Raw genomic sequence first — 22,838 nt, 5'->3', positions numbered from 1 at the left:
GCCACCCTGACCTCAACAGCCAGCTGTTCACAAGTGCTGGGCATCAACTCTGAATGTCACCAACTGGGCCCTGTGCCCTAGGGTGACAAACGACACTTGTGTATCTTCTGGTGGACAGAGCTACAGCACGGGAGAATGAATTCAAAGGGGAAAGTGCAGTTAGAAGCTGAGCCAAGGTGTGTGGGGGGGAGCCCTAACCCTCAATGCTCCACCCCAACCCACCTCCTGCCAGTAGCAGGGAAGTGCAGTCCAATGTGCAAGGAGCCCGCCCAGGGAGGGCACCCCTGTGGAGGACTGGTGCCTGGGCGGCGCAATCACCTTGATGGCATTTGGGGATGGGATAGACATCCTGTGTGCCTTGAGAAACAAAATTAATTTCTAGGGGGTTGGGAAAGGGCTTTGCTAAAACGCTGCAGGAGCAAACAGACGAATGTACAGGTCAGGAAAGAGAGCAGATGTTTTCCTGAATGTGGGCTGCATTTCCAAACCCAGCTAAAGGCAAGGTGCAGCAACCCTCCACCCCCAGTCCCGGAGGTGGCATATTCTGGGGGCTTCTTGGAGAGGGGCGCACTTGGGGAGACCGGGAAGCCGAGGGGAATGGGTCAAAGTCTCCTAGGATGCCTGCAGAAGCCAGGATGCCTGCACTACCCGCACTGCCGGCCCCTGCAAACTCGCTCCTCTCTTCCGGCCCCGATCTCCGACGCGCGAAATCTGCAGATTTTCCCTTTATCTGCTTGCACACGCTTGTTCTGTTCACCTTCGTTTTGGCTGGAATCAGGGTAACTGTTCTGAGGATTATATAATTTGCCGAGTTCAAGAAAGATAATCCAAAGATAGGAGTGATGAAAAAATTTTGAGAGGATTAAAAAAAAATTTCCCCAAATGTAAAAGTTACAGAGGACACACACACACACACACACACACAAATACCCATAATCCCACCGCGCAGAATGGGTAACTGCTAACCTCTTGACTTATCTGGAAGACGACTTTTTAAATTAGTGACCAAATAAACCTTCCCCTTCCCCCAAACCCCAGCAAATCTGAATCCAAAATAAATCAACCTACTTCTCTTCAATACTCTGTCGCCACCTCTACCGCATATTTCTATTAAGGGCTAAATTACAGAACCCCCGAATTCTTCCGGTGGGCTTTCACACGGCCAAGCCTGCAAACATCCGGCCTAATGAACTGTATCTGGCGGAGGCTGCAATCCCACGAGCGTACAGCTGCATCTTCCCCTCATCTCTAACTCCCGCGTGCAACTTTGCAGCTCCCGCTCCCGCCAGGGGGCCTATTTGCTCGGCCGGTTTGGCGGAGGGATCCCGCGCGCGATCGCAGTTACGCTCAACCGTCTCCTCTCATTCCCGCGCTCTGGCCCCGCCCCCTCCCCTCGCTCTGGTCCCGCCCCCTCCCGCGCGCCTTTTGGCCCATAAAGAAGTCCCGGCCGGGCCGCTGCACTCCCCCGCGCGCATCCGTGCGCCGACCGAGACTGGCTAAGGAGTCGGCGGCCATTTTGTTCTTCTCGTGGTTCCAGTGGGGAGAGAAGGAGGAAGCAGGGAGCGGGGCGGCTGGGGGGGACCCGCCGCGGCTGCTGCCACCGCCGCCACCACCGCCTCTGTGCTCGAGGCGTGGGAAAGGAGGTGTGAGTCCCGGGCGCGAGCCGGCGGCGGCGCCGCTGCGGGAGGGCCGGCGGTGGGAAGGCGATGGCGGATATAGATAAACTCAACATCGACAGCATCATCCAACGGCTGCTGGAAGGTGAAGGGGTCGGCTGACGCGCTGTGGGGGGGAGGCGGGCGGTCCCGGGAGCTCGCGGGGGAGGGGGGAGTTGGGAGGCCGGTTGGGCTTGCAGCGCCGACGGGAGTGAGCCCCGCGAGTTGGCTCGTGGAGCCAGGTGCTGCAGCCGGAGGGAGGCCGGCCGGGGTCCCGCACTTGGCCCAGCCCGTGGACCCTGCCGGCTCCGCTCATTCATTGCTCGAAGGTGCAGCCTTCTTCCCGGAGATTTGAAAACTCCGCTCCCCACCCCCACGTTTCCGGTCCGTACTCCCCTTGCGCCCCAGAACCGGGACCAGCCCTTGGAGGAGAGAGGGCTGGGGGCCCCAGTCCGCCCTACAGGACGGCGTGTTCCTTACTTTCTGGTACCCGTCCTCTCGGAAAGCAATTTGATGGGGCTGTGGGTTCCACCGGCTTTGGGGACTTCTTTCCTATCATGCTTATTTTTTGTGTGGGGCTGGGGTCGGATGGCCCATTTCTTGTTACTTGGTGGCGAACGTTCCAATCTGCTGAGGGTGTGGGAACCCATCTCCTCCTGCCTTCCCAAATACTTAATTCTTAAGTTACCCTATCTTGAAGAGGACTCCGCGCTCTTTTCTGAACGTGCCGCTAACATGAAACCAGCGATGATAACAGTCGGGTTATCTTTCCAGTGTGCCAGGCTCCGTATTAAGCGCTTTGCGTTCACCTCATGGTTACATTCATAGCAATACTCAGCGTTTCTAAAGTGCTCACTGTGTGTCAAACATTCTTAGAGCCGTTTACACACATTTCATAAATTGTCCCAACAATCTTGAGAGATGGGTGCTATTATTTTTTCCCCGGTTTTCAGAAGAAGCGAAGACCGAGATTAAGTCATTTGACCAAGGTCACACATTAGTGACAGGTTTCAAAGCCAGCCGGGAGCTAGAACTTGCTACATGCCACCCATCTTATGTTTGAAGGAAGGAGGTTAAGCTTAGGTTAAAAGAAAGCTTTGATTTTGGCTGACCTAAGACTCCTGAAGTGCCTGACAGTCGATTCACATTGATGGCGGATACAATTGAAGTTTGGATTTTAAACAAGGTAGTTGAAGTGAGCGTCCCCCACCCGAATTTCCAAGCCTGTGTACTAAATCTCGTTTTCTGAGATTTTGGAAGAATTCGGATCTCTTGATTTGGGCACTGGATAATGAAGATTTGGCTGAGTTTTAACCAGCTTTTGCCTTTATACTGTGCTCCTAAAATGTTGTACTGGAAGTGCTTGAGAGATGGAGTCCAGAGCAAGAACACTTGGGGCAGCTCTGGTACTAGAATTTGTACATTAAAAGAATTAAGTCATAAAAATGAAATTCTGAAAATATCTTAATCTATCTTGGATTTTTTTTTACTTTTATATTTTCTTAAAAGAAATATGTCTATAAAGTCCCCTGAAATGCTCTTGAGATGTCGGCGTCATTTGTGGGTGAAAACCTTGTCACTCATTCAGGACTTGGCATTTTTTTAAGAACTATATTTTTCATATATTTTCATGTTAGTTAATACAGTCCTTTGATTTCTGTGAGGCCACAGATAGCCGGAAACCGATTAAAACAGTTTGCAGTGAGAAAGGATCTTTCATTAAATATTTTCATTTTAAGCCTTTAACTTTTACATATCTATACATGGTTATGTATGGGCAAATTAGCTGGGCTTTCTTTCACTGAGGAAACAAAAAATTGGAATCCGTGTTGATTAGAATCAGAACTTTAAAACCATTTAAGTCTTGTTAAGACCTTTGTTGCTTATAACTTTATTCACATAACAGATTTGTTTATTTAGTCTTGGTTTTTCAATCATGCTAAGAAATGTACCGTGATAAACTTGGATCATCTAAAATGAGATTGTTTCTTAATAGTTCCTCTTTACATGTTTTGTTGCACTGAAAACCAGATTTTTTTATTTTACCATTTTTTAATTGAAATTAATAAAGCATTGCATTTTAGTGTCTCTGGAAAAGGCTAATTGCACAATACTGTATACTTCAGATTTGCTTTTTTCTTACCAGTGTTAATTGGGCAGAGGAACGGTTGAAGATGATCCATTGAGAATACAGATTAAACACAGGCGTGCGCGCACACACATCCATGTTAGAAAATGTTGATAATAAAATTTCTGATTTTTTTTTTTTGTACTGTCCCCAAAACCTTTTTTCCTAAGTTGTTTTTGTTTTGTTTTGTTTTTAATTTATTTGACCAATGGTGAGAGAGGGAACACAAGCAGGGAGAGTGGAAGAGGGAGAAACAGGCTTCCCACCGAGCAGGGAGCCAGATGCCTGATGTGGGTGGGGCTGTATCCCAGGACCCTGGGATCATGACCCGAGCTGAAGGTGGACTCTTAACTTACTGAGCCACCCAGGTGTCCTTTCCCTTAGAATTTTAATTAAGATGTAAGTATATCTGAATATGGTATATGAGCTTTGTGATCTTTTTTGTATGTTCAGAATTGTCTTTTTAAGACTGAAGTTTAGTTGAGAAATGGCTAGGTAATAGTACTAAAAAGGCAAGTCAAAGTGAGGTCTTCTTTAAGAAAACCATGTTGATTTGGACTACAGCTTTGCAGTTGTTGTCTAGTCTAAATTTTAAGTAGTTTTTCTGTAAGTGAGGCATCACTTAGGTAACCTACCTTGGAAGCTTTTTCAGGCTCCACCTTGCTAATGATAAAACTTGAAACTCCTTAGTTTAACATTCAATAATTTGAATAACTAACTGTACAGTAAAACTTGGTAGATTTAGAGAAAATAAGCCAGCTGTTGATTTGGTCTGATAGTCCCCATGTTGGAGAAAAGTGAGAGGGCAGAGTTTTACTTTGTAAGTGACTAGTTTGGGGAGCAGAGATGGCCAGTACTTTCCTTACATAGCAGGTGGTATAACTTACTTCACATCCAGATTTGCAAAAAAAGCATCTGTGGTCTGAAGATGATGATTGTCAAACTAAGACCTTGTCAGGCTCTGCATAATTGTCCTATTTAAGTGATTGAAATATGACTTCTTCCTTGGCCCTCAGAACACATCTAGTACTTAAATCCTCTGATGTGTAAGAGTTCATCTGAAAGTAGGGAGTGTTCAGATACTCTGAAACTATAAAATTAAGTGGCCCATGTATTTAGCTTTTTGATGTAATATGAGACGTGTTTATGAAGGCAGTAGTGCCTGGTCTTGAGGATCATACTAAAGGACAAAAAAAAGTTCTTTAAATTTTGATCAAAGAAAACAAAGTAATCTTCTAATGAGATCTCTGCAATTACTATTTTTTAATTGGTCTGATAATTTAGCAGTTGGAGGCTTTTCTTGGAAACAATTATGGGGTGTTTTGTTGATAAAGACAGTAATATCAAAGCTTGTGTTTCTAATTCCCTAATTTACAAGAAGTCTGTTTTGAGAGACCCACTGTCCTTCCCTCCCCTTGCAGCATGTCAGTAGTAGGCCTCATCCTCTCCCGTAAGGTGGGAGAGGGAGGATCTCTTGGAGACATGATCTGCAACCACAGCGTGGAAAGGATTACTCTCCTTGTACCCAGAATGCCCCCGTGTTTGTCAGTAGCAGGAGGCATCAGTGAAATCTAACAGGATGGCGTTTGTCCCGAAGTGCTTGAGGGAATGTGAGCCACCAGAGCAGAGGCCAGCCTTCCTTTCTCCCTCACTCGTGAAATGGAGGCTGTGCTGGGCCGCGCATTAGTAATCCGTTTTCAAAGGTAGGGGTTGGTCGGTGAGATTGTTTTATGTCTTTGATATTGCGGTCCTGTAATCTTTGACCTGTTCTGCAGATTATGTGCCTGTGCAAGTGAGTTTACTTGAGGTGGGTGAGGATTACTGATCCTGAAGCTGGGCAGTGGTTGATGACGGTTATACCAGCTTGGCGGTTCCACTTCATTTACAGTCACAGCAGTTAGAAGACCTTAAAGATGGAAGTGTGAAGGAGACAATATTCTGATTTGAATTGCTTTAAAACTGGAAGTCTTATTCAAGATGAATAAGGAAAATTTTCATATTTTTGGAGCTTATGGAATTCTGAGATGAATTATTAAAATTTAAGATCAGACCCCTGTTTCCAAGCATGTAAGAACAGATGATTTACCTAACAGGTCTTGATTATGCACCTTAAACTTCCAATGTCTCCACTCCTCTAGGGTTTGCTGGCACCCAGAGTGGGTGTCACTGGTATTAAGCCTTATGAAAATGTAAATTACTCATAAAATACAGGGTCAGACTTCAAGTCTAATTAGTGGTATTTTATCAAAATGGGTTGTTAGACTGAAAAGATAAACATCTTTCAATAAACTGGTTTCACATTAGGTGTAGAATACTCAAGATACTTTGAGAGCAGTAGTGTTTTCCAGCTATATCCTGAGTATTCGTCTTGAGGAAATTGGTATCACTTCTTAATGTCCAAAGTATATACTGTTGTAGCATTATGTGTCTCCCCCCCCCCCAAAAAATGCACAAAGTATAACAGTAGCAGTTAAGAAAATCAAGATGGGCGTGTGTGGTGCAGAAACAATTCAGGTAGTCTAAAAGTAGCAAGTCTTTCTGCTGGTGACTGCGATGCAACCAAATGATTCTTGATAACATTTTTGTGGTTTCTGTTTTGTGTAGTTGTTTGTGGGGAAGTTTTAATGTTGCACATATTTGCTGTTTTCGTCTTGGTTTGAGGTCTTTCTTTCCTAAATCTATCATGTAGTGTGAGGTTACTGATACTCTGTCGCTGAAATGAATATGATGTGCAGTAGTTTTAGGATTACCAACTTTAATTAAAGATTATCTTAAAAAGCAAAATCTGCGGCAGTTTATTTTTATGCTGGTTATGCCATTCTTAGGTGCTCTCTTTGTGTATGCTGTTTCTTTTAATTAGACTTACTTCAACAATTAAGGGACTCTTAATTAAAGAGCAAGAAGAAAACTTTTTTATTACTCCTAGATAATCCCAAAGTAGTCTTAAATTCCCTTGCATGGTTTTCATTTCTGCTTTGCTTGCAGCCAGGCTGTTAGAAAAGTTAGTGTTGCTTGTGAGAAAAAGCTGTCATTGCAAATAATCACCGATTACATTCTTTTACTCTTTCAAGTCTTTGTCAGTTTGGTTTTGATACAATTGCATGGAAGTTTTTGTTGTTGTTGTTGTTATTTTTAAGATTTTATTTATTTATTTGACAGAGAGAAATCACAAGTAGGCAGAGAGGCAGGCAGAGGGAGAGAGAGGAGGAAGCGGGCTCTCTGCTGAGTAGAGAGCCCGATGCGGGACTCGATCCCAGGACCCTGAGATCATGACCTGAGCCGAAGGCAGCGGCTTAACCCACTGAGCCACCCAGGTGCCCCTGCATGGAAGTTTTTTATCATACACTCATTTTAGTGATTTTCCAGATAGATAGATAGGTTTTTATAGACCATCCTTGCTGTTAACAGCCATAATGCAGTTTTCTGAATCTTTCTAGCCAGATAAAGGTTTTTACTCAAAAGTCATAAGTTTAAGATCTAAATTGGTATATTAGTGTATTGATCACTAACCCACACATGTTTGCGATGCCTGCTGATTTCCACGCAATGCCTAGCATCTGGGTTTGTAAGAAACACTCCCATCTGGAAAATGAAATTCTTATTTGTTGGAATATTTTGGATTCCTTTGGCGATTGTTGAAATAATTTGCTGTTTACTATTTGAACTCCCATAGCTACTTAGGAAGGTAACATGACAGCTCTTGTGCATGTTTCTCCCATTGCATACACAGCACAGTAAGGGCTTTAAACCTCAAGGCAAGTATTGGTTGATGTTTATTAAGTAGAGCTGCACTGTTTGTAATTAGAGAGGTTTTTATTTAAAATGGAGAGGTTTTTATTTTTAAAAAACCTTTGTCTTTTTAATGATACTGAAGATAATATCCTTACGGTGAACTTTTAGTTTTATAATCTTTATGAAGGGATACGTCTAGTCATAGCCTTTCTAATGAGCTGCAGTTACAAGTCTTGTTTTCTCTGTCTTCCACAAGAGAAAGGACAAGGTTCTTGTCCATCCTGTTTACCAGGGTATCCCCAGCATCCATCAGAGGGTCTGGCACATAGTAGATACTCTGCAACTATTCTCTTGAGTGTTTGAAGTGTGGTTAGTAATAAGTATTGGTAGTCTTAACAAACAGATTGCCTAAATTCGTTCTAATACTTCTCAGTTGTAAGGATGCTTAATGATTTTATATCCTGTCTCATAATTTTCTTAGGAAGCAGTGACCACCATATATTAGGGTTTTGGTAGTTTGTCCTGTAAAAACTCCTTGGTTTGGAAGTTAAAGACGAACAAGTCCTTCGTTGGGAGGGGAGTAGTATGGTAGCAGCACCAGCAGACCTAGAGTTCATAGGGGCCTGGTGTCGTTATAAGCTCTGTGACCTTGGACCAAGTCACTGAACCTCTCCCATCCCAGACTGTAACAGAAGTGACAGAGCATAACTTCGTAGGATTTTTGTGAGGGTTCAGGGGCAATGTAGAGTGTGCGAGTGTGGTGGCCAGCACGTGGTAAGTGCTTGGTAAATGTTAGCTGCAGCTACTAGTGAGTGATTATTTGCTGGACATTGAAAATAGTGAAGTAGATTTATGCACTAGTGGCCGGTACGGCTATTTTAAAGAAATATCTAGTGTTTATTTGAACTGCTAAAACCCATTTTGAAATCTTTATCTTTTAATTGTTAGATCATCTTCAATATGAAATTTAAGAGTAATCCTAAATTTTTGCAACTAGAAAAATGTTCTGTTAAAGGCTGATAGGAAAATGACACTGTTGCTTTTTTAATTTTAAAGCAGAGACAGGTTTTTTGCTAATCAAAAGCATGTAGTCTGGAATTCATGTTTAATTCTAATACCACATGTCATCAATACTCAAGAGATTTATCCAGATTTCGTTCATACAGCAGTTTGAGCCCCTGCCACGTCTAGCGATGGGCATGTACACTGCAGAGCCAGTCGTGTGGTCTTGGGGTTTACAGCCTAACAGAGGGTCCAGATGAATAGGTGGAAGCAAGATGGCATTTATGGTACAAAGTATGATATGTGTTGAGTGGTATCCAAGTGTTGTGAGAGCATTTCAGAAAGCATAAACTAGGCTTAAGAGAGGAGAGGAGGTGGATAGGAGAGGCTCTCCAGGGGAAGGTAATAATGTATAAGCAGTCTTGAAGGGTGAGCAGGTATTTGCCAGTTGGTAGATGATAGTTTTCGCAGAGTTCTATTTTCATAATCTTACTGATTGAGCTAATTGTAGGGAATTTAAGATGCTTTGGGACCATGTTGTTTTTAATGAGCACTGTTCTCCAGGTAGAAAATCTTGATTTGTTCTGGAAAAACTGCATTTAATCCTTATTGCACATTAAGAATAATTTCTAGGGGCGCCTGCGTGGCTCAGTGGGTTAAGCCACTGCCTTCAGCTTGGGTCATGATCTCAGGGTGCTGGGATTGAGCCCTGCATCAGGCTTTCTGCTCAGCAGGGAGCCTGCTTCCCTTCATCTCTCTGCCTGCCTCTCTGCCTACTTGTGAGCTCTGTCTGTCAAATAAATAAAATCTTTTTAAAAAATTTTTTAGATTGTTAGCAGTATTGCTTTTTACTTAATCTGTATACTCCACTCAGAGGACAAACAGGAAAACAGAATAAGGAAGCTATCATAAACTATGTCTAAAGGTGGTAGTGGGAAACCCTCCAAAAGCAGTAAAATTTATATTAGCAACATTAACTTAATCTGGTGGCATTGATTTAATGGTAGCATTTACATTAACAGTACAGCCTGCATTCCATACAGGTGTAGAATAATTATTACACACTCTTGAAAGACTTAAAGTGGACCATTCATTCACAAGTGTGCGGCTCTGCTGAAAAAGATTGAGGTTAAAAACCAGAACCTTCTAGGAGTCCCTTCCTAGCCAAAAATAAAAGTTTCCTGCTGGGCAGTCTGCCCAAGCTTCTGGCTGACTTGTGGTATAATTGCTAATGATTGGGGTTTTCTGGCCAGTGAGGCAGGAATCCCACCGTCTTTCCATCAGGAGTTTTTCTTGAGTACCCTACTGTGTGTGTCAGGAGAGAAAATTATTGTGGTTCTGGAAAAACCATTTTTCATTGCTCAATTGCTATAGTATTATAGATGTGTCTGTTTCATATCTTCCCTCAAATTATCATTACTGCACTTTCCTCTTCATTACTTCTCATTTCATAATATTTTGATCAGAAGGAGACTGGTATTGGTGTACTTCAGTTACATATTTTGGGGTCCAAAGTAGTAATTTGTTCAAGACTATAGAACCAGTAAAGAAACTTAAGGCTGTAGTTCACTGCTCTCAGCATTTTCTCTTCATTGTGTGCTTCAAGAGTTTGGCCCTTCTCTCTCGTCATCGTTTCTTATGTACTGTCTTTCATTGAAAAAGCAAAACCCTCTCTACACGGTGTTGGGTTTCTGTTCAGAACTTGTTCTCCAAGAGAACTCAGGGATTCAGTGGCTATTCAGACTGAAGAATGGCTTTGCCTAGGACAGTATTTGTCAGACAGTATTTCTCAGCCATTTTTTTTTTAAGATTTTACTTATTCATTTGACAGAGATCACAACTAAGCAGAGAGGCAGGCAGAGAGAGAGGAAGGGAAGCAGGCTCCCTGCTGAGCAGAGAGCCCGATGCGGGGCTCGATCCCAAGACCCTGAGACCATGACCTGAGCCGAAGGCAGAGGCTTAACCCACTGAGCCACCCAGGCGCCCCTCTCAGCCATTTTTGATGGAAAAAAATTTCTCAACAGTTATCAGGTTTTTTACCTGTAATTTTGGACACTCTAACATTAATTTCTTACAGAACAAAGCTAGATATAAAACCAGTTAAACTTACTGTTTTTATTCACTTATCAGGCTGAATGACTTTGTAAATTGAGTACAAAGTCTCCAAAACTGATAAAATTTAAATTCGCAACAATAATTTAATCTGATGGATATTGTGGTTTTGCTAAAACTAAATCACTTTATATTGGGTTTAATGGTGGAAGGATATAACCAAACAGTCTGTATTTAGTCTGGTCCTGTGATTTTGGTTCAGTTCTAATTCATAGAATGCTTTCATAAATCTTTTGTACAAAACAAGTATTAAGACTGCAAGTTGAGAAGAATCAGTCCCTGTATTTAACCATACCTTACCAGCAAGCAGGCCACTTCATAACTGTAAGGTTAAGGTAAAATTAGCAATTCAGTGCTCTTTAATCTGTACTTAAGGACTGTCTAATCTGCTATAACTGGAATCAAAACAGAAAATTTTATTTCCTGCCTACCTGCTGATAAATGAACTCTTACAGGGCTGGAGTGCTTTACTTTGATAGTGAGTAGAACTCAAGGGTGCTCAGATGTGGGCAACACACAGTGCTGTACCAATACTTCTTTCTCCCTTTTCTTTTTTTGTTTTGTATCAGTTCAGATTACTAGGAAGCCTTCTTTACAGCATCTCTGACATCCGTTGCCCCGTAAGGGCATAATCGTATTCACAGATGCAGTCCCAGAGACTGCGCAGCAAAATATGTATAATGAGCCTAAAGTGTTTCAGTGAAATACAAACAACACTTAAATTTTTTCATAGAACTCTTGAGGAAATACCGATCATCCTTTGAAAAACACTGATGGAGGGAGAGTTCTGAGCTTTTCCGGTCTCACCTTTATTTGTTTGTTTGTTTAAAAATATTTATTTAGAAGGGATCTCAAGCAGACTCCTCACTGAGCCCAGAGCCCAACACAGGGCTCGATCTCACGACCCCAAGATCACAACCTGAGCTGAAATCAAGAGTTGGACACTTAACCGATTGAGCCACCCATGTGCCTCTCCAATCTCACATTTTTAAAGATTGATTGATTGATTGATTGATTGATTTAGACAGAGATCACAAGTAGGCAGAGAGAGTGGAGGAAGCAGGCTCCCCGCTGAGCGGAGAGCCCCATGCGGGGCTTGATCCCAGGACCCTGGGATCATGACCCGAGACGAAGGCAGAGGCTTTAACCCACTGAGCCACCCAGGCGCCCCTAATCTCACATTTTAAAACAAGAATCCTTAGAACCAACTCAGTAATGTGACAGTCTCTGAAATCTGTACAAATACTAGTTCATTTATAAGGTTGGAGAGGAGAAGACAGGAGGCAAAAAGAGATGGCCTGGTGGACAGGTTGTAGGTGAACAAGGCCAGTTTTGTGGCTTGGATACATAACTGAGGCTGTCGGCTGTGCTACAGCGAGTCTGATTTCAGTAAGTAGCAAACGAATACCTTTCTAACAGTGTTCATACACGGAATGTGGCTCCTTGTTGAAGATACTCTAACAAGTCTTAACTTAGTATAGAAGATACAACTAAATATTTGATGAAAACCTGAGATTTTACAGTTATAATTAGGAATTAAAACCATATTCTTTAGAAGGGTTATTAAAATAAAGTCGACCGGGAAGCCGGTTAAACTATATTTTTGCCTCCTCCTCATTAAACCTTGTGCCTTCTCAGGTATTTTTAATTTGTATGTTAAATTGTATTTTGACTTCATCTGACTAACTGGAGTTTTTCTCCCCCTACAGTGAGAGGGTCCAAGCCTGGTAAGAATGTCCAGCTACAGGAGAATGAAATTCGAGGACTGTGCTTAAAGTCCCGAGAGATCTTTCTCAGTCAGCCTATCCTACTAGAACTTGAAGCACCACTCAAAATATGTGGTAGGTTTTGAACAGTTGCCTTTGGTTATGCCATTGATTGAGTGACTCGAGAATATACAGGTGCCCTTGTATTAGCCAGCAGAATCGTTTGCTGTTTATGGATAATCAGTAACTACTTAACTTTACTTTTAGAATTAATACCTCTAATGGACTTAGTTTATTTAGATGTGCTTCAGATTTTCTAAAAATTATTCCACTAAAGGAATATAAGCATCGCAGCAGAAAGGAAAGAAATGACATCAAACAGAGCTAAGAAAAGGTCTCTACTATATGAATACATAGGAATTACAATTAAGCTTAAAGCGAGACTGGTTATGCTTAAAACAGACTTTTCCTGGATACCATTTTGTAGTCTGTTTCTACAGGATAGATGCAGATAATCTGTATAAAAACTGAAGATAATCTGAGTAATTCTAAATATTCTAGCGTTTTTTACTACAGTGATAAAGCTTATATGTATGTTTTTAAAGTAAAATGTTCTTTGGCATTATCTAGCAGGAATTGAGAGCTGAATGAATGGGGTGTGTGTGTGTGTACACCTTTGTTCACACAGGTCTGGGGCTCACTAGCAACGCAGCCGTTTTGCTGACACAGTAGCCCACAGGCTGAGCTGCCGGAGATCTGATAGTGGTCAGCAGACCTGAAAGGAATGCCATGTTACTTGGCAAGAAGGCCTGCCTGGGCATTAATAATCCTTTCCACAAAATTAATTCTTAATTAGTTGACTTTGTGTGAGATTCTAGACATAAGCATATGCTTAAAATTGTTATTAAGCTCAATTGAACTAACATGATACAAGATTGGAATTTAATGTTAGCCATCAAATTTAACTCTGATTATTAGGGGTCAGTCCCATTATGCAATGCATGTTTAAAGGATGTCTCTCCAAAACTTTGTTAGTGGATTGAACAGTAAGTATGAGGGCACTGTATAACTAAATATTTGCTTCTAGGTGATATCCATGGGCAGTACTATGATTTGCTTCGACTTTTCGAGTATGGTGGTTTCCCACCAGAAAGCAACTACCTGTTTCTTGGGGACTATGTGGACAGGGGGAAGCAGTCATTGGAGACTATCTGCCTCTTACTGGCTTACAAAATCAAATATCCCGAGAATTTTTTTCTTCTCAGAGGAAACCATGAATGTGCCAGCATCAATAGAATTTATGGATTTTATGATGAATGTAAGTACTTTCTACATCTAAGAAGACTTACTTAAACTGAGATACTTGATCATAAACTGCATATGCTTCTGTTATGATTTGTGAGCATTTAGATGAAGTGTTATAATCTCTCGTTTTCTGTTTCATTAACTTGCTTTTACCTTAGTTTTTTCTTAAGGTAAAAAAAAAATAACACTGCCACTGTAGTATAATAATGTCCTAGATTCTTTTGTGTTGTGACTATTAGATTAGATTAAGAAGTAGTGGTCGCAGTGCTGGCTTCTTTAAGATCATTGTTGAACTTAATTCTTAGTACACCTCTGAGGACCTTTCCAAATGGTTTTATTTTTTAACAACTTTATTGAGATATAATTTCTTGCCATAAATCTAAGTATACAGTTCAGTGATTTTTAATAAATTTATGGAGTTGTATAACTATTACCACAGCCCCAGGCAGGCAGTAATCTGCTTTCCTTCTTCATGTAAATGGTATCTTGAAATATACAAATAATTGCTTTTTTGTGTGTGATTTTTCCCCCCCCCTTGTGGCACATGCGCACCCAGGACAAACAGCAGTTATCCTAAAATGTGCTGAAAGAAGAAAGCGAAATTAAAAACAAAAAAATTATTTGTGTAATATTTTATACATGCTGTGACCCCATTTTGGATTGTTTAGTTGAAGGTATACTTTGAGTTGTTAATTGACAAAAAAACAAGATTCTTAAAGCCTTAAAAATTTCCAGGTTTGGTGGAATTTTTGTTGTTGTAGTGTTGTTCAGTAAGTATAAAATGTTTAAGGGGGGATTGGGTCCTTATCCTCCTTTTGTGCTTATTAATTTCTGCCAGGAGAGGCTTCAGACAGGGAGGAGAGAGGTCGTTAAGGAATTTGAATCACTACATTTGCCAGTGATGATAACAAGGCCAGTAAAGAATTGTCACTGTGTTCCTTCCCTAAACTGTAGTCATAACTGATAGTGTGGTGTTTCTCCATCTCAGTTCCACACAGATGTGTGCAGCTAGCTCATTTGTTAGAAGTGCACTGCTAGAAAGATGATGTTTCTAGACTTCGCTCTCCTACTCTCACCCTCTCCCATAATTGTATGTCTGCCTAGTCCGAGGCCCTGAGACCTAGCTGGTAAGATGAGGTGGGGAGGGATCACCGAAGAAAAATATTCGGGGTTCTGAACTGACGAGGGCAACTGAGTCTGTGGCCAGAAAGGTTGTTGTTGTTTTTAAGTAATCCCTACACACAACGTGGGGATTGAACTCCCCACCCCAAGATCAAGAGTCAGATGTTCTACCAACTGAGCCAGCCAGACGCCCCAAGAAAGATTCAATTTTGACAATGAAAGAAATACTAGTAGAGCTTATTCCTAAGATAGTGAGATGAGAGGCAGCAAGTTTTATCAGTTGTGTTTTGGATATTTGTTACAACTAATACTTTTTAGAACAGGTTAAGGAAAGTTTCCTTTTGTATGCTGTTCAGCAAGTACTTTGATGTTTTCATTGATGAAGTTCAATTCCAGATAATCTCTTTGTTGTGACGTATATCCAAATGTGAGGATATTAGCGACATTGTTTTCAGTTTCTATTTAATGCCGAAGACTTTAAAAATTATTTTAAATGGTCAGCATTGGTCGATTCTTGTTTGGTCCTCAAGACTTACCGATTAACCTTGTGCTCAAGCTCCCCTCACCCCCCATCAGGCAGGTATAACTTGCCATCCAGTCTACTTGTGAGCAGAAAAGTGTCCTTGACGTAGGTGGCTTTTGATTGATGGTTTGCAGACTTTTAAAAAAAACTGATGATAATTTTATTAAAGTTTTCAAGTTACAGTGAAAAGCTTTATTAAAATGCAGACTTTCATGGAATAGTTTAAAACCACTGCTTTAAGTGATAGGCTTATTTCACAAGTACAACAAGCCCTCTTATGTGCTACTGTTTCTCCCTCTGACCCCCACCCCAATTTTTTTTGTAAGGAGAGCAGTCCTGGAAAAGCTGGTATAAAACGTTGTTAGAAAAATGCGAATGTGTGTTATCCTTTTCTGATACCAGAGCTGTCTGATCTGTAGTAATAGGAAACTGCCTTAGGGGTTCTGGCTCAGAATCCCTGGATTTGGAAGCTCGAAGAGACCTGGCAGTTATCCAGGCTAAACCTTTCTGGAGCCAGATGTTCCTACTGGTCTGGAGTGGCCTTAGGGAGGAAATGCAGAGGACAGAAAGGGTCCTAGGACTTAAGATTCTCAGAGGCAACAGAAGGAAGAATCCTAATTTCTGTTGAAGGAGCCAGCGGAGATAGCAAGGGAGTCTTCAAGACAAGCTGGAGTGTGTTGCATGAATAAAGAAACGGGGAGCAAAGCAGACTTCAAGAAGGAAGAGGCTTCGTCGGCACTGGCAAATGCAGCCCGTGGACAAAGGAAAAATCCAAGTGAGCCATTGGACGGTCATTCAGAGATAGACTTCGGTAGAAAATAGGAGACAGAACCAAATCACTTATGAATGGAGGTTAGGACCAGCCCAGCCTTGTTCTTCTGTTATTTTACTTTTTAAGTAAAAGGTTCCCTTTCAGCCTCTGGCTTTCAGAACCCTCCAGTGAAGGAAGATCAGGGGTAGGGAATTAGTGTCCTCCAAAGAAATATGAAACAGGGTGAACCATGGTGAGAGTTATACCCAGTCGTAGAACAACAGAGTATTAAGAGGAAAGACGATAGTCCTGTGCAAAGGGAGAAGTCAAGTATTTGTTGAATTTGTATTACTTTCCAAAGCCTGTGCTGAATTCCATACCTAACTGACTTTACAGTGGAGTGGAAGGTGTGGTTCGGGGACCTGCTGCTTGGGCCACTCTAACTTTCCAAAAAATGTTCAGCTTTAAACCTGTAGGTGTCCCTAGAATAAGAAAGGAGAGGAGACGAAGGACAGACTTGGCTTTAGGAATGAAGATTGTGCTTTGATCTTTGGGTTTTCTGGTATGGAGGTACAGGAGACAAGGCACCTCACAACTGGGCCATTCTCAACCCAATTCAGACATTTGTGCTTCCAGAATTTATAAGTAGGTTTTTAACTCAGAACATAATTTGCTTGCAGGAACAGTGCCCTAAAGTCGTGCTTATGTCCAAATCACACTGTGACTCCAGAATACAGGTGCTGGTGGGGGGAATATAACCACCCTATAACATTGTTTCTGGGGGGGACGTTCTGAGCCTTTCTGGAGTGTTAGTAATAGTTATCCTGGAGCACCTACAGTAAGGAGTCTGTATTCCCCTCTATTTGTTTATACCTGCTAACTCGAGTCTGTAGGGCTGGGAGTTACCTGGTACCAGTAAGCTCTTAATGATAGTGGTAGATGGGATGGGTGTTAACTCTCAGAAGCTTCCTCAGAAAGAAGATGGTAATGGCACATGTGTAAGCTGTTCATAATTGCCTCTGGGTTGAGATTGGAATTGGGACAAAACCGGCTAGATTCCAAACAGTCAGAGCTGCCAAATTATTATTGAGGGTTAATGATAATCCTTAATCATTACAACTGGGATTCTGATTTCAATCTTCTGTGGGATTTTAAAGTATATCTAGTTCTGCTAAACCTATCCTCCAGGGAATTTTTAATAAATCATAGCTCTTGTTTACTTAAAAAGTAATTAGCACCTTACTTTGGGAGAAATTGTCCTGAGACAGTGAACCTGTAGAACACCAGTCTCTTATTTTAACCATCCTAAAATTTTCATAGGTAAAAGAAGATATAACATTAAACTATGGAAAACTTTCACAGACTGCTTTAACTGTTTACCGATAGCAGCCATCGTGGATGAGAAGATATTCTGCTGTCATGGAGGTATGTGGGCTAATTCTAGTTGCAGATAGATTTTGTTCCCTTCTGAAGGGGGTACACTTTGACATTTGAGTTGTCATTGGGATGACTTCTCTGTCAGGTGACTCTCCTTTATTGATGTGTTTACCATGGGTCCACTCCGGCACATCCAGGATCATTTGGATAGAAATCTAAAGTAAGGAATTGATTTGTTACAGGGAATTCTAGGCTCTGTAACAGTTTGACTTGAAAATAGAGCAGAAAGTATTTTTTAAGTATACAATGAAGAGTGATTAATATGCTGTATCATAAATCGTCCAGAATACTAAAAATGTGAGTAGACTTTCCTTGGTCTGTTTTTGATCCTCTCCTTTTAGAAATTTTCTGACTTGGATTTTAAAAGCAATTTTATTTTTCTCCGTGATTGTGCTTTATATAACATAATTAAAATAGTAATTACGAAAAGGATTTCTTTTCACCCGTGGTCAGAAGTTAGACAACTGTGGAAGAGCCAATACAAGGTATTTTAATATAGCCATTATCCCTGCCCTCCTATACTTCAGATGGATTTGGTAGAGCTGGGCAAACGATTTTATTTATTTATTTATTTGCTTTAGTTTCTTGTTTCTGTTTTTTGGTGTGGTTTGGTTTTTTTGTTGTTGTTGTTTTTGTTTTTTATTTTTGGTTTTTTTGTTTTGTTTTGTTTTTTAAAGTAAACTCTACCCCCAACATGGGGCTTGAACTTACAACCCCGAGATCAGGAGTTACATACTCTACCCACTGAACTGTGAGATGCTCCTGGGCATGTGATTTTAAACTCAGATGAAAGTCAACTACATCTCAGCTGGTCTGATAGATTTGATGGTCCTTGGACAGCACAGGTTTCCTGGAAAGCTGCATCACACCTGAGCATCTGCACCCTCTACACTCAGTCGTTACAAATGTTCAATAATAAAATCTAGAATGTACATTGTTCATTATTATCATCAAAGGAGTTGAGGAGTAGTTGTCTATAATTAATTTTATAGGGCTTTGTATGTTGAGGTAACGGATTCCAAATACCTTTTAGACATACTATGCCTGGCAGATTGGTGCATATAATAAATTCAGTGCTTTTTCAGTTGGGGTTTTTGGTGTTTGTGTTTTGTTTTGTTTTTTTGTTTTTAACCAAAACTAAATAAAAAAACATAGCCATTAAAAAAAAAATCATAGCCATAGATTTAATTTAAGCCTTCCGTGTTAGCGTCATTTAGTCTCTCTAAGCAGATGGAACTGTTAAAGTGAAGTTCTATTTTCTTTCAATTTTTTTTCATGTGATAGGTTTATCACCAGATCTTCAATCTATGGAGCAGATTCGGCGAATTATGCGACCAACCGATGTACCAGATCAAGGTCTTCTTTGTGATCTTTTGTGGTCTGACCCCGATAAAGATGTCTTAGGCTGGGGTGAAAATGACAGAGGAGTGTCCTTCACATTTGGTGCAGAAGTGGTTGCAAAATTTCTCCATAAGCATGATTTGGATCTTATATGTAGAGCCCACCAGGTATTGATTTTGAATTTTACATGTACACTTAAGAGCATGTGTGTGAGCACAGATTCTCCTTATTGATTTTAGTGGGTAGGTATTGCTTATTCTACAAAATGTCTCTGCAGATGACCTGTAGGAGATCAGGCTCAATGGGAAACTGAAAAGTGGTTTTAGTCACCTGCAGTTTATACCTACTTACACTAAAAACATTTTCTCTCCAAGGTGGTTGAAGATGGATATGAATTTTTTGCCAAGAGGCAGTTGGTCACTCTGTTTTCTGCACCCAATTATTGTGGAGAGTTTGACAATGCAGGTGCCATGATGAGTGTGGACGAAACTCTAATGTGTTCTTTTCAGGTAGAGGATGTTTTCAACATTGTTTTCCTGCTATTATGTCTGAATTTTACTTCTTTTTTTAAAAAATGGCTGTTTTCTGCCTACTGTTCATTTATGTTTTTATCCTCCCATGTAAGTGTTTGTCCTAATTCAGCAATCAGTGAACCCCTTTTAAGGGGGAAAAAATTGTCAGCTTTTCCTGCCATGTTGAATTTAACTGTTCTTACATTATTTAAATGGGGTAAAAAAAAACAGTTGGCTCCTCATGCTTACAGATCCTTTACTATAAATCTAAAACTTATGTCAGTGTAATGTTCAGCTAAAATTAAATCCCCACTTATATGTGAGAATAGAACGAACTGCCATGTGCCAGATGTGCTGTGTGATTGTTCCCTTCTCCCACCACTTTTCCCTAATTTCCATAAGACTGATTCACCAGGACATCATTTGGCCTTCACTTGGCATAGAAGTATCATTTATACTTAAAGCCTGTCTGGGTCTTTTTCTCACTCCCTCACTACAATTAAACTTACACAGTTTTAAGCTAGCCCAGTCATAAATAAAGCCACTGAGGTCAAGTGGCAGTCATCAGTTAAATGTTTCACCAACTATTGGGGAGAATTTGCAGCTCCCCGAGATTATGAGAGGGCCCCCTGTGGGATTGAGGGAGGAGGGTGAGGGTGTAGGGAGCTTTCCAACCCCATGCTGGAGGGAATAGCCTGGAGATGCTACAGGATCTGACTTCAGAAAATTGTCATTTTATCCAGAGGCAAAATACTTCGTCCCTGTATTTCATTTGTTCATCATAGCATTTATTATCAAAATGTTTACATATTAACTATTAACATGTTTATGTTAATATGGTAGTAGGCCTTTCAGAGTTGTTGGGTCAGCTTTAAATGGTCAAACTTTCTGAGCAAAAGATTTGAGTGAGATTTAAGAAATCTTAAGATTTGGGGTTAAGAATATTTCCTAAAATGGATTTACCTTTGAATCTTTGCAGATTTTAAAGCCTGCAGAGAAAAAGAAGCCGAATGCCACGAGACCTGTAACACCTCCAAGGGGTATGATCACAAAGCAAGCAAAGAAATAGATGTCATTTTGACATTGCCTAGTTGGGACTTGTAACATAGAGTATATAACCTTCATTTTTAAAACTGTAATGTGTATTGGTCAGCTTGCTCAAATAGTGTGTTTGTGGGGCCCCCTTCCAATTTTTGAGTTAATGAATGGCATTTGCTGAGTTATAACAGCAAATGAAAGACTCTCCATTCCCAAGAAAAAATGTTTGTTTTTTTTTTTAACTCTGTATTCCTTTTGCAAACAACTTTAATGATGGTGTTAAAGCTGTACACCCCAGAACAGTTTATCCTGTCTAAGGGGTAAGTGTACAATTGATCTTTTTAAAATTCAGTTCAGCCCATGAATAATGTAAATGCTCGTTTTCTTTAGGATATTAAGAGAGCCCTAGGGTGCTCAATCTGTACATGTTATTGTCATAAAATGCATACTGTTGATACAGACCACTGTGAACATATTTTTTTTTTTTAATTTTGTTTCAAAGGGATTGCTTTTTTCTCATTGTCTTGTCATGTACAAACTAGTTTTTATAGCTATCAACATTAGGATTAACTCAACCCTGCCAGCATCACTGGTATGATGTATATTTAATTAAAGCACACTTTACCCTACCGTATACTGAAAATGACAATTAAAGCCATTATTTTAAATGTTTGTGACTCTTTCCTAAAGCCAAAGTTTCTGTTGAAATATGTATTGACACACCCCTAAGTACACGGCGGCGTGGTCGTGTACGCCTGCCACCTTCTTGGGGATTCAAAAACAGGTTTTTGGTTTTGAATAGCAGTTAGTAACATAGTGCTGTTTAAGCTATTAATGATTAAAGTTAATAACATTTTGTACAATTTCCATATAGTCTATTCATTAAGTAATCTTTTTACAGTTACATCAGGCCTGAACCCGTCCATTCAGAAAGCTTCAAATTATAGAAACAATACTGTTCTATACGAGTGACCGATTATGCTTTCTTTGGCCTACATTCTTTATTCTGCGGTGAAGTTGAGGCTTATAAGTCAAAACAAAGGAACTAACTAAATATCCACCAGTTTATACAGAACTCACAGTATCTATGACTTTTTTAAACTAAGATCTGTTAAAAAGAAATCTGTTTCAACAGATGACCGTGTACAATACCATGTGGTGAAAATGAATTCAGACTTATTAAACGACGAACTTGTTAAATCCTCTCAGTGTCTATTTATCAGCACAATACACACAGGAGAACTGTTGATGGCATATTGAATAGATTTTAATGAATAAATTGCTCTGGAAACCACACAGTTTCAATTTGGATTTGTTTTCCTTCAAAATAGTCTGTTTTCCAAAGATGGATTGTAACAGGGATGCTCATGTTTGTGGAGTTGTGACCCGACATAACTGCGTTTCTGAAGCCCGGTGATGAGACGGCGCTCTCTTCCGCCCCTGCTGCTGGGGAGGTGTGGGACTTGGTGCACTGCGAGGTCACCTGCATCCGTAGTTTTCTGTGGTCCGGGCTCGGTTGAACAATGGCTTTCTTTCCCAGACTCAAAACACCAGTGTTCGCATGCATAGGTCTTTGCTTTCTTCTCCGTTCCCTGATTCATATGGAACACAGCGTTGTGTCATATTTCATATGTCACGAGTGTGTCAAGTGGATATTAATTTCTTGAGGTACATTAAAAGTGAGTGAAGACATGTTGCTTGCAAAGCACTTTCTTCTATCAAAAATTGGCTTCTCTCAGGGAGTTGGGAGGAGAGCCTCCTAGTAAGAGACTGTTGGAGCCTGTGGTGACGCGTGGAGGGAAAAGCACAGGGCTGCTGGGGTCCAGTCTCCTCTCCGCACTAATGGTCTCTGGTTCTGAGACATCGGCCACGTCTTCCCCCTTAAGGATCTCCTGACCCTCTAGTGCTTTATTCCACATTCTGTGACAAATCCAAACTTGTTTTATTTTACTTTCTTGTCATAGTCTCCCATCTCCCTCTTTAACTATAGGAAGGAAGATGAGCAGTGATTATGGCAAAGGCAAATTTCATGTGTCATTAATCTGTGCCCTGGACATTATCAATCGTGTCACTTTGAGGATTTTGAAATTCTTTAGTTATAAAATTGGGCTACTCTACTCAGGTGATAGAGCATGGAGTGTGGTAGCTTGCTTCAAATTCTTTCAGAAAAGGGGCTTCTGGGTGTCTCGGTTGTGTCTGCCTTCAGCTCAGGTCATGATCATGGAGTCCTGGAATCAAGCTCCACATCGGGCTCCCTGCTCAGGCAGGGAGTAGTCTGCTGCTCCCTCAGCCTGCTGTTCCCCGTCCTTACATGCATGTGCACTCACACTCGCCCTCTCTCTCTCTCTGGTTCTATCTCAAATAAATAAAATCTTTAGAAAAATAAAACTAAAAATTCTTTCAGGAAGAACACATAGCACCAGGTAAGTGGGAAACAAAATCAGTCTTTGTTTTAGGACTTGAGATCTTAGGAG

At 40.9% G+C, this 22,838-nt stretch overlaps 1 protein-coding gene across 1 annotated transcript; it reads left to right on the top strand.

Moving 5' to 3' along the window:
* Positions 1 to 1,469: 1,469 nt before the first annotated feature.
* PPP1CC (protein phosphatase 1 catalytic subunit gamma) lies at positions 1,470 to 21,658 on the top strand. Its single transcript, XM_004753239.3, has 8 exons — positions 1,470 to 1,761; positions 12,339 to 12,470; positions 13,423 to 13,653; positions 17,357 to 17,461; positions 18,758 to 18,981; positions 19,189 to 19,323; positions 20,306 to 20,366; positions 21,266 to 21,658. Exons 1-8 carry the CDS (start codon positions 1,707 to 1,709, stop codon positions 21,334 to 21,336), a joined length of 1,014 nt encoding a protein of 337 aa, XP_004753296.1. The 5' UTR covers positions 1,470 to 1,706; the 3' UTR covers positions 21,337 to 21,658.
* The last annotated feature ends 1,180 nt before the right edge of the window (positions 21,659 to 22,838 follow it).

The sequence above is a fragment of the Mustela putorius genome, unplaced genomic scaffold (assembly GCF_011764305.1).
Source record: "Mustela putorius furo isolate JIRA1106 unplaced genomic scaffold, ASM1176430v1.1 tig00537248_pilon_pilon_pilon, whole genome shotgun sequence".
Lineage (NCBI taxonomy): Eukaryota > Metazoa > Chordata > Mammalia > Carnivora > Mustelidae > Mustela > Mustela putorius.
This window is presented reverse-complemented; position numbering and strand designations above follow the sequence as displayed.